At 39.6% G+C, this 11,954-nt stretch overlaps 1 protein-coding gene across 1 annotated transcript; it reads right to left on the bottom strand.

Moving 5' to 3' along the window:
• Positions 1-240: 240 nt before the first annotated feature.
• Positions 241-11,256, bottom strand: LOC144566734 (transcription elongation factor SPT6-like). Its single transcript, XM_078316754.1, has 18 exons — positions 10,933-11,256; positions 10,731-10,823; positions 9,937-10,054; positions 9,763-9,850; positions 9,527-9,680; positions 9,278-9,428; positions 8,405-8,663; positions 7,753-7,941; positions 7,416-7,517; positions 6,065-6,457; positions 5,784-5,894; positions 5,474-5,698; positions 4,468-5,013; positions 4,165-4,300; positions 2,847-4,003; positions 2,345-2,554; positions 1,513-1,936; positions 241-875 (listed from the first exon to the last, which is right to left on the bottom strand). The coding sequence occupies exons 1-18, from the start codon at positions 10,964-10,966 to the stop codon at positions 454-456; spliced, it is 4,812 nt and encodes a 1,603-aa protein (XP_078172880.1). The 5' UTR covers positions 10,967-11,256; the 3' UTR covers positions 241-453.
• Positions 11,257-11,954: the final 698 nt, after the last annotated feature.

The raw sequence follows: 11,954 nt of genomic DNA, 5'->3' as shown, positions 1-11,954 counted from the left end.
TCATCCAGCCTCAATGCCTCTAAGACTAAATCCTGTCTGACACATTTTTTAAAACAAAATTACAGACCTAGCTGTGTTGTCTATTTCCTACCACAGCCGGACGCTTGCTGCTTGCTGGTTTTTCCATCATCCAGTCTAAAATTGAATGAAAGCACTGTTCTTTCGAACACGGGAGTGAGTGAATTTCACTCACGTTCCCTCCGATGCTCCCTGCAGTTAGTAATGAACACCAACCGAGCATATAAGCAAAAACAGGTTACTAAAGATTGTATCCAGACGCCACATGTTACTATCACTACCATCATAAGAAAACAAAATAATGATGATGATAAACAACTAGAATAGCAACAGTACTCCAACAACAGTAGATACAAAAGGCTTGAGTCCTCACATTTCACTGGAAAAGAGGGAGATGAGGGTAAAAGTAGAAGAGAAGGGGCATTTTTAATCTTGTTACCATCCCCCACCACTATCTCCACCCCAGCCACCAGCATCTGACTGAGGGGGTACCAATTTTTGAGACTGCTCTGTCCCGCCCCAATCACCACCACTTCCCCCATCTCCCCATGAGCTCCCACCACCACCCCTAGAGCCACCGCCGCCGCCCCATGAACCACCACCACTATCTCTCCGACCATGATCATTTCCACCACTGCCCCATCTGTCCCCACCTCCACTGCCTCCCCAGCTCTCAGATCCTTCACCATTGTTGTTCCTTGAGCCAGAGCTCCACCTTGAAGATCCAGACTCATGGTTCCCATCACTCCCAAAATCACTGTCCCTACTTCGTCCCCGTCCCCGTCCTCGGCCCCGACCACGACCGCGGCCACCAAAGCCATCTCTGCCATCACTATCCCTTGAATCATATCTCCCACCTGCTTCCAAAAATCCAATATGAAATTAAATAGCTTATGAAATAGACCTAGTTTTCAATGTGGTACCTTGTATAAAATGGGTACTGAAAGAATACAAAATTGTATAATGCTGTAATGCACTAGTAGAGCAATTGCTATTTTAGTTGTTTGATTCATCCTTCTTTTATCAATCTATCCGTTATTACTTCAGTTATTCTATATAAGCTTGTATTAGCCTGAAGCCTGTACACATAAATTGAATAGAAAGAAAGAATCAGCTCAAGTAGCCAAAGGGGTAAGAAATTGGGTAACTGATGTACCGCCCCACGAACACACCACAAGAAGTTTACCTAGCTAGTATTGTAATTATCACAAGCAGCCAAGTGCCAAAATGGATGTCAGAAGTCAGTTTAGTTATGAAGGAGACACTAGCACAAACTCAGTTGGGGAAGCTGGAGGTGGGGGCAAATATTCCTGATTAGATTGTTGGCAGTTACCATAAAATGCATGTACCAACAACCCAGGACTTGCACTTCCTGAGACTTCCAACAATAGAAGTATAATGGCATGACAAGAGATGCACTTGTATCAGGTGCATCCCTATCAGCTTGAACAACAAAACACAAGGCTTATCTTAAATAAGAGAAGTGTTCATTACCTCTTCCACCCCTGTCACTCCTCCACCCACCATCACCTCCATTTCCACGATCTGGATTCATCGGCACCAAGGCCGCGACAGACCTAACTGACATAACAGGATTTGGGGGCGGCTTGTCAATATTCTTCTGGAAGTATGATACCAGCCGGTCAATATCCTCAAAATCCCTCTGGCGGAACCTGAACCCCTTTGGGAACAGCCCAATGTACTCGTGGTGTGGGTTGGAGCTGCGGATATATGTAAGGATGAATGTTCCTGGATGCTCATGGGAGATGCTAAATGCATAAAGTATTCGCATAGGATTATCAGCCTTCTCAGCACGGAGCTGATCGTCGATTTCAGATTTTATACCCTTTCTGAACTTGCGGTATGCAAGCATATTCTTCAGGTGCCCTACCAAGGGATCAACATATCTATCCATTACCTGTAATACAAAAAGAAGAATATTTAAAATGGTCATTTTCCAAAACCAGAATAGCACACCTTGAAAAAGGGCATTTTCAGGACTTTTTCCCTAAAGATGTTCAGACAGTTATGTCACATATTCAGAGTACTGATTTTCAGCATGAAACATTAACTTTAGAATTTTCACAAATTACTAAGGTTTCCTTTTATCAAAAGGGCAAAAAGGTAGAGTAAATGGTCTCTAACAAGTTAACTGTCCAAATTAACAGATCTAACCACATTTTATTACAAAAGCATCCAAAAACTAAACTGAATTTATTGAAACTTGACAAGTCAGACAAGCTACTAGCAGTAAATTTCTGGCTTGCAATTTTTCAAATGAAATACCTCCTCCAAAAGCAAAGAAAACTAAGATAATCCAATTTACCTCATCGAGATCTTCAAAGGTGTCCTTATCGATGGTCAGAGTCTTGCCAAGACGAAGCAGGCTAGCGATGTCCTTGTGATCCTTGTTACTCTCCACTATCTCTTTGTGTGCATAGACACCATCAGATATTTTGAGAGTTAGTGTGAGAAAAGATGGACCCTTTGAGCTTGGCCGGATTATGCTTTCTCCCGGGTCCTTATCTGAAAGTAACTGTTACAACATAATCAAAAGTGCAAAACAAGAATTAGAGACGTTACAATCTGATATCTTTGGGCAGCAAAGCAAAATGAAAGTACATTTAGATCCTAAATTTATATTGGGTTTCAACTTCTCTGAGATAAATTGCATGCCCTACATTCCATTTGAAGAATTTTAAAGTACAGATTTTGAGGCATCTCCATTGAAGGAGAAGAATAGTAAAGTAAAGATAACTCTGTATTGTGATAGCTAATCCTCCAGCAGACCAGTAAAACAAATATTTTAAAATCAGTCAATAACACACCTCAATTGCTTCATCAGCGGTCAGGTTCTGAAACCGGGGATGAACAATCATCCTTGGCTTGAAATGCTTCTTTGCAAGCTCCTTCTTCTTCTGGGCCTTCTCCCTCTCAGTGCGTGAACTGACATCATTCTCATGGTAATATGGATCAAGCTTAACATAATGTCTTCTCCTCATATCCTCCTTGGTCGTCAGGTACACTAGGCACCGGGCCTTGTTTACGTTCTTGATCCTCGCAGTAATTATGTCCCCCTCACGAACCTGTTGACGCTCTGGGTCCGGATCATACCCCTCAAAGTCCTCAAACATGATAAAGGCTTTTAGACCTGAATCAAACCCACACACATATCGATTATCTTGCACAGCCCGGACCGAGACTTGCACAGTCCTACCTTCTGCAATGGACTCATCAGTTTCACCAGATAGCATCAAGAACTCTTCCTCAGAGGTTGGATCTCTAAAAGGTGCTCTCCAGTCCTGGAAACCATGCAGAAGCTCCATTTTAATATCATATAGAGTTTCTCTCTTACTTTTACTCTCAGGTAAGCTCTTCATGTACTCGTCTATATTGAGGGCTTCAAGCATGTGCGGTTTCTTTGTTTTCACAAGTTCAATCGCCATCATTGCCTCATCTTCGTCCAATTCATTTGCATCTTGAGCTATATCCTCAGCATAGACGTCCTTAGCCATGTCTCCTGCCAGTTCATAGGACTCGGGATGTATCCTTGTGTCATCCAATACATCCACTGCCAAGGCACTGCCTGCTGCACCGGTGCGGCATACCCTTAAGAAACCGATGCAGTTGTAAAAGACCTTCTTTCGCAGGAAACCAGATATCTCCTTTCGACTGACCACAGAGCCAGCACGAACAAATGCCTTCTGCAGGCCCGTCGCCTTTCGGGGACCCAATCCTGCAACGAATTGCAAAGGTGCAAATAGCCACTCGTGACTTGATGCTAGGTTCACATCAATGCCAATCTGATTTGTTGCGTCAACCATTATCTGTTCCACCATTTCGAACTTCTCATCAGGTGTCAGGAACTGCTCAAGGGGACACAATTTCCAGGAGAGTATTTCTCTGCCAGGACCACAGAGAGTTGCAATCATAGCAAGGGGGTTCTGTAGGTATCGACCTAGTGCCACTGCTCGTTTTACTATGCCTGCATGTGGGACAACAGAGGTGTATTAATTAAAAGGCTACAATTCTTTTAAAAGGTCCTATCAGATAATTAGAATGCCACCAAACACCAACACTTGCATGATAAACAGATAAACCAATTAAAAAGATTAACTCGTAGAACAAAACAAGTTTATAACATACCTTGCTGGCTAGGCACTTGATCAGAAGCTACTCGCGAGTTCTCATATAAGCGGGGCAGTGACTCGTCACACAAAACAATGTTCATACAATCCTCATTTACATCTTTCGGATGATCTTCAATAATTTTAAATATAACCTAAAAAAAAGGTACCAAAGATATTGAACACAAGGCAGAGAGATGCGGAAGTTAAACATAATTGGTGGTTATATTGCAGCTACAGACTATCTATGCAGTTACAGACTATCTATGTTTCGCATTTAAATGGCTTTCAGAAGTCGGACGTTCAGATGATTTTACATTACCTCATAGATATCATCCTTGAGACCCTTGCACATGAGATTTGCAGCCCCAACACAAACAGCATCTGGCTTGTGCTCAAGCGCAAACCTGATCACTCTTTGTTCATCGTTCTTCTTCTTCTGCTGTTCAGTCACACCTTGAGACCTGTTACATATCGACCCGGCATATAAGACATCAACCATCTCCCCAGCTGGGTCAAGTGCGACAAATGTCGTGGCTGGCCTGCCAGGCCCCCAACAACAAGCCATGACCTTAACTTCTAATTCATTGCGACTGTTGTCCTTTCCCCTCCAAGGGGCAACAGTCACCTTGGACCATAGTTGCTTTCCGTACTCCATGAGTAAATAGCTCTTGGCACGTGCTGTTAGAACCGAACGTGCCTCCTTCTCCATTGAAGGGAGGAGGATAGAAGAAAAGGCATCCTCTAGAATCATCTTTCTCTGCTCGTTCCATAGCTGTGCGGTTTTACTGACACGGTCACTAAGGTAGAACTCGCTTGCTTCTGACATAAGCCTATCCTGCGCCTCTTTTGTAAGCTTTATAGTGACCTTGATATAGAGATGAAATGGATGCAAGTTAAACATGGGTTCACATGAAACTGTAACCAAGTTGAGCACAAAAAAGTATTTGAAAAATGTGACCACCCATATTCATTTTTTATGCTACCATTCTAACCAATTAATAGAATATATTCAGTATGTTCATGAATATTCGACCAATACAGTGTATAAGATCCTAATAGAATGTCAATACAGAAGAAATCTACAAAACAGATAAATGGACCTATCTTCAAATTTAAAATATTTCCAAATAAACTTTTACAAGTCATATAGACTCAGGCTGTAATTAAAGTTGCTCAGGATTAAGCAGCTTAAAGGTTAGTAATTAACAATTTAAACACAAAAGGATCCAATGACCTAACACTAATAACCACCTCGGAAGTTACTGATACCCCATTGGATAAGTAATCAAACGGTCAAGTTTTCATTCAAGAAGTTTTCCAGTTACCTGGAGCAGCTTCTCTTCTTCTCCCTTCTGGATCAGCAACCACTGTGAGTCGTCAAATTTTGATATAGGTTTTTTCTGGAGCCATTTTACACCAGCAAGTTCATGGTGCTGATCGATTGTCTGGATGCCCTCAGGTGTAGGGCTTGTACAAACAACGCCATGCTCCAAGAAAATGCCACGTACATGCTTCCTAACAATTGGCTCACACCCAATCTCCACGGCCGCCTAAAACATGAAAAGAAAATTCAATCTCAGGATAGGGGCAAAAAGGAGAAAATGAGATTACAAATAAAGAGAGAGAAAGAGGTACCATGTGTCTAGCGCCTTTAAGGACATCTTGTGGTTTTTCAAACATTGCACACGTGAAAGTCGCAGCAATTTCTTCAGGAGTCTCTTTTATATCTTCAACATCACCAATTTCCTATGCAAAAGCAAAGGTTTCAACAAATACAGATTTCTCATAATTAATAAAGCAATTACTCGAGTTAGATAGGACAGCGATTAGAACCACCACACATATCCCTGTTTTCACATCTGAGTAAGATACAATCATAGAACATAAACAAAGTAAATGGACATCACAATATATACCACAGAAAGCTTCGCAAGAGTGAGAAGCTGGCCAAACTGCTCAGCGCTGTATCCAAACTTGTTAGCAACCTCCCAGAGACCAGCCTTATAACAGATACTGTATAAAGACTTTCTTTTAGGCCGCTTGAACTGGCCCTCCTCAATATCAGCCTCACCAGGAGGGAAGTGGAGGTTAAACTTCGCATCTACATCGTCAACCTCTCTTTCAGACTTTGCCTCTGCAAGAGCCTGGGAAATGGAATTGAACAGCAGACGGTTTCGTGCAATTCTTGTTTCATCATCAACCCTTCTGAATTCCTCTTCAAACCGTCTCTGGTAGTACGTATCCAGGGCCATCTTCCTTTTTCGGAGCAAAAGCCACTTCTTGTCGAGGTTGAACACCGCCCACAATAACTGAAAAGAGGTTTCAATTTTGAAAATTGCAAGATGCTAAACTATGATAGTACAAATTACAATGCGGTTCTCTAGCAACAATACCAGCTGGCGTTTAGTTCGCAATTAATTTGTTTTACAACCAGGCTACAAATGAATTAAACACATTAAATACGAGCTTTTTTCGGAATACAACTCCAGGTTTCTGATTAAAACAACTAATAAGGTCATGTGAAAAGCTACATCATTTGGCTACTTCAGAAAAAACATTGGCCTTTAGCAAATCAGGCAGGACCATTTATCACGTGCCTTGTCCCTTTGACCATCTAGCTAAAAAACACTCAATTTATTTACAAAAGAACCATCTAAGAGCATCTCCATCAGTAATTGCTAAATCCTCCATGTCACTTTCTAATCTTTATTCTGGGCTGCAGGACAATTGCTTATTTAGCAATTTTTCGCTCCATTTGCTTATTAATAAACCAATTGCTATCTATCCCTATTGGCTGTCTGAAGCCATGCAAGATTTTTTCTTTTCTGATTGATTCATAACCCAAGCGAATAAACCCAAACTAATTGCAGGGATGCAGGATGTCGGAAATTAAATTTGAATTAATTTCTTTTCGAGCCTATTCAGCTATAGTAAATTTCTTTTTGATTGCAGCATGTGGGATGCTCTAATACCAACAGATTTTTTGGGATCTCTTGTGGCGTTTAAATGGTGACAATACATGTTGCTTCATATATTTAACAGAAACAATTTTTTCCGAACTTATGTGAATAATACCCAAACCTTAAAAGGATTACGTAGGTGAATTATACTCAACCATACTAGTACTACATATCTTTTGAAATACAATTATGAATTTCAACTTGTCATGCGTCTGTATTCAAATATCAAGAACCTACAATATAGTTACGAATTTTAACATAGAAGTTTATAATATAATATACACAGGTTCAAATATAAGATACATACTTTGTGCCACCTCATCTTCTCAGGCTTCTCAGATGAATTCATATCAGGGTCTTCGAGAAGACTACCACATAATTCCTTCCTGTATGTGGCAATAAAAGGTACCTGAAAGGGCAACAAAAAAGCCAAAGAAAAATATTAGCAGCTAGACAGTTTTTCTTGACTTCTTGTACAACAGAAGGACACATTATCCTCTCAGAAAGCCAGCCTTTATCTATTTAAACTCAAAACTATTGATATATATCTCAGAAAACTTCAACAATCCATTGGTCAAAACAGACACTGATAGTATTATCCAATGGCAATATAGATACTTGATGTGATGATACGGAGCACTTACATCAAGCCGATGGACGTGCAGCATAGTCAAAACATTTCCAATATCTTCCTTGGTAACAGCTCTGACAACTTCGTCACTGTACGAGGAGGAGACCAAACTATCATTTAGAAACTGGGTATGGATCCATGCACTCTCCTCTGCAATACTCTGATCATCAATTGGAGGCGGACCAGTAAGCTCCTCAATTAACTGCAGTAATAAATAAGCAGACATCGTCAATCTACTTGTATAAACTTATAATATGCTCGTGATTTTATCTGCATTCAAAGGTACTCATCTAAAATAAGTGAAATGATACAAATCATAGTAAACCAACTTTACAAGATAGATTTCTTTTCTGTGGAAGCAAACATAATTATTTAATGCATTTAGCAGGATAACCATATTACTTTAATGCCTTTCAGAATGCACCAGATCTTTCTAACTTAAAAGTTAATAGGCACCCCACCAGACCCTCTTCACAAATCTGTTTCTGGTGTGAAAAGCAAAATCCTTTTATTCCCTTCAACCAATTGTAAGCAGCAAACCATCAGCAACATAACAAACAGGTGAGCTGATATAACAGGAAGTTTGTACCTTATCCAATGGTGAAAGTCAAAGTTATATTCTTTCAGCCACCAAAAACTAACAAAAAATATGAAAGTAACACTACCTGAAGCCTCTCAGGCACGTCAGTTTCACGAATTATGTCATCCTTAGGGGTCATGTACTTCTCAGAAAGGATAAACGGCTCAAACTCATCTTCAATCTGCTTTGGGGCGAAGCGGCTTGCGTCATCCCTCTCAAGGTCTTGCTTCCTCCGAGACAGCAGCTCATCCACATCACCAAATATCTCCTGCGCCTCCATGAGAGCAGTCGAAGACACTCCTGGAGCCTGCCTTGGTTTCTTTTGTTTCGGCTTTCTCCTCCTCCTTTTTAATTCAATAAAAATACACAAGATTTGATAAAAATACAAATCCAGACCTACAAAGCTAGGCTCAACTTGAAATTGAGTTGAAGCCAATTTTGACCTAAACTCTTACAATTAGGTTGTTTGGGGATTAACATACCGACAAGTAGGAAGCAACAACCGAAGTTGCTTCCCTCATAAAATGCTTTCATCTACTTAATCATGCATTCACCTTGTTATGACTGTCTTCAGTTTTACTCGCTAAAAGGGTTTTTATGCACATTCTACTGTAGCTTGCGAGATGCAGCTGATCTTTGCTTTCCTTTCATTTTAATTTCCACTATTTTTGTTACTGGAAAAAAATTTGTTCAACTCCAACAAAATAAAGACAATAAAGGCATTAAAACATTACAAACCCAAAGAACAACAATTACAAATATCAACAATAAATGGCAAACAATGAGGTCTAAGCACCACTGTAATCTCTACATGCTAAACGATCGTGACCAGCTCCCCTTACTGAATTATTCCAGCTGGATTTGCAGTTTTATATGTAGGTGTACCCAATACACAATACAGTTGATAACAGTAAATTAAGATCAACTAAATTGAATAAAAAGAAAGATATAATAATACCTGACAACTTCACCAGTCTCCTCATCAATTTCCACATCCTCCTCATCCTCATCCACAATAAAATCAGCCATCTCATCCTCCTCCCCTATCATATCAGCGTCTTCTTCCTCTGGTTGTTCCTCTTCTTCTCCTATATCCTCCAATTGTGCACCTGCACAGGTTCAACAAGTAATAGGTTACACAAACCCTTAATCCTAGACCCTATTTTTGTAGACTAAAATGGCTTATGCAAAAAGCTAGGAGAGTTACCTTCATCATCACCAAACAAACTGCGCTTGAGTTTTTCTTCAGCTGTATGGCCTGAGGCCCTGTTCCTGTCTGATTTATCTTCGTCAGAAAACCCTGACCTCTCACCAGCCTCACTGCTCCTTCCTGCCTTCTTTAATCTCTTGAATTTGTTTCCCTGCCAAGGCATCAATTAAGATGATTACATGTTATGCGTAACCAAATTGAAGTTGTAAAATTCTTTAACAGACAACACATACTGGTTTTGGGCGATTGATGCCTGTGATATTGTTATCTTGGAGCAACTCGTAATCATCTTCATCAAGTTCAAAATTCCTCTCTGATTCCCTGACAAGCAGTAATGTTATAGAACGATGATTAGTCCCGGGAAAAAAGCCAATATGAAAAAGAAAAAAAAAAGTCCTCATCTTTACCTTTTCTTCTTTTTCTTCTTTTTGTGTCTCTCTTCATCACTTTCTTTTTCCTCTTCCTCACCCTCTTCCTCTTCATCGACTATGAAACCATCTTTTTCATACTCATCCTGGCCATCTTCTGTTTAGGGTAAAAGACAGAAGAAGTTCATTTCGTAAGCAACCCAACTATTGCTTGATTCCATAGTGAATATAAAAATATGAAATTAACAGTTGTTACTTACACCATAATCTAAATTCTTAATTTACTATAAAAACTGTTCGGTTTACACGGTCATGCATTTATATGGTTATGCAAAAACCAATTTTAGTTGGCACAGCCCCTCAGATTCTTTTTTTTTTTTTTAAATTTGTAGCATAATTTATATGCACCCTTAGAAAAACCTTCAAGTGCACCATTACAAATTAACTTTCAAAAATACAACTTTGTCGCTATAGTTTCCAATCTGAATCATTGACACAGACCATTAAAAATACCATGCGCCTCGTTTATTTGATTTTTATGGTGCAATATCCACTCAACTCCAATAATTTACCTCACTAGATATCATAACCTGATGTTACATCTATTCAACCAATCCCAAGGATCACACTATTGTGATGAGGAAAAAGCAAAATCAGACAAAAAGAGTAAAAAATTAAAAATAACTTTAAAATAAGAAAACTAACACAAGCCTCGAGGGAAAAAAATCACAAACCAGCAGTGACAGATATCAGCACAAAAACATATTTTCGAGGATAATGGCAAACAAACAGAAAATACATGTATGAGAGAATAAAGAAACGAAAAACCTTACCTTCTTCATCTTCCTCCTCTTCATCATCTTCCGCCTCATCTCCATCGTCTCCTTTACCAACAGCTCGGGGTTCCTCCTCTTCGTCGAGCTCATCTAATTTTAATCATTCACGACGACAACAAGAAAGAGATTAGCAAGTTGAAAAATACATACAATGAGTATCGAAAACGAAAAACCCACCAACAATTCATATTTTTCTCACCTTCTTCGTCAGATACGACGGTTCGGCCGCCCATTTTTGCAACGGAGAAACCCTAACCCTAACCTTGCAATACACAGCCGCAAAATGCCAAATCGGAAACACGAAGAGATTAAATAAGCTCAGAAGAAGACCATAATCCTTGATAATTTAGCTGGAATGAATAGACACAGCTCTGAGACAATCCTTGCGCGAATCGCACAAGACAGTAGTGTGAAAAATGGCGTGTATGCAGAGGAACGGAGCTTTTAAGAACTTGGACGAAACTGGACAGACAGAGAGATTTTATGTGATGTCTCCTGTCCCAACAATAACTGGAGGTTCAAGTCGGCGAGAATTTAAATATCAACGGTTTAGATTTCAGAAAGGAACCGACAAGTAGGGGTGTTCATCCGATTGAAACCGAAATAAAATAGGCAAACTAAAGTTTTATTTGGTTTTTAAAATTAAAATCGAACCGAACCGAATTAAATCCAAAGATAAATCAAAACGGGCGAGAGAAAGAGACATAGAGTAGGTAAGAGAAAGAGAGAGAGAGTAGGAGGGAGAGAGCAAGGAGATCTGCAGGGGCGGATTTACTGTAGTGCAGGGGTCAGTCGCTCTTTTTGGATGATTTATTGGTACCGATCGACTCTGTTCCTCCCTAAAATTTTTTTTGCCCCCTTTTGGGTGTTTGAGTTGTAATTCGAGTTAAATTTAGTATTAAAATCAAAATAAATTTTTTAAATTATGATTGATAATATTAATTATAAGTTATAGAATCAGAAATTATAAGTCAAGGTGTTGAAAAAATAAGTCAAAACATTATTTTTTTATCGAGTACTCAATTAGTTAATGGGTTTAAATCCGATAAGCTATTTAAATCCGATTCGATATTTGTTTGTCCCTCCCTGGCGAAAATCCTGGGTCCGCCCCTGGAGATCTGTCAAGTTTTTTACAAAGGAAAAAAAAAGAGCGAAGAGAGGGAGAAATAAAGAGAGTTTTTCTATCTCCGCGGGGGCTAAAGAATTCTTGATGTTGGATGG

The sequence above is a fragment of the Carex rostrata genome, chromosome 15 (assembly GCF_964058835.1).
Source record: "Carex rostrata chromosome 15, lpCarRost1.2, whole genome shotgun sequence".
In the NCBI taxonomy this organism is placed as follows: domain Eukaryota; kingdom Viridiplantae; phylum Streptophyta; class Magnoliopsida; order Poales; family Cyperaceae; genus Carex; species Carex rostrata.
This window is presented reverse-complemented; position numbering and strand designations above follow the sequence as displayed.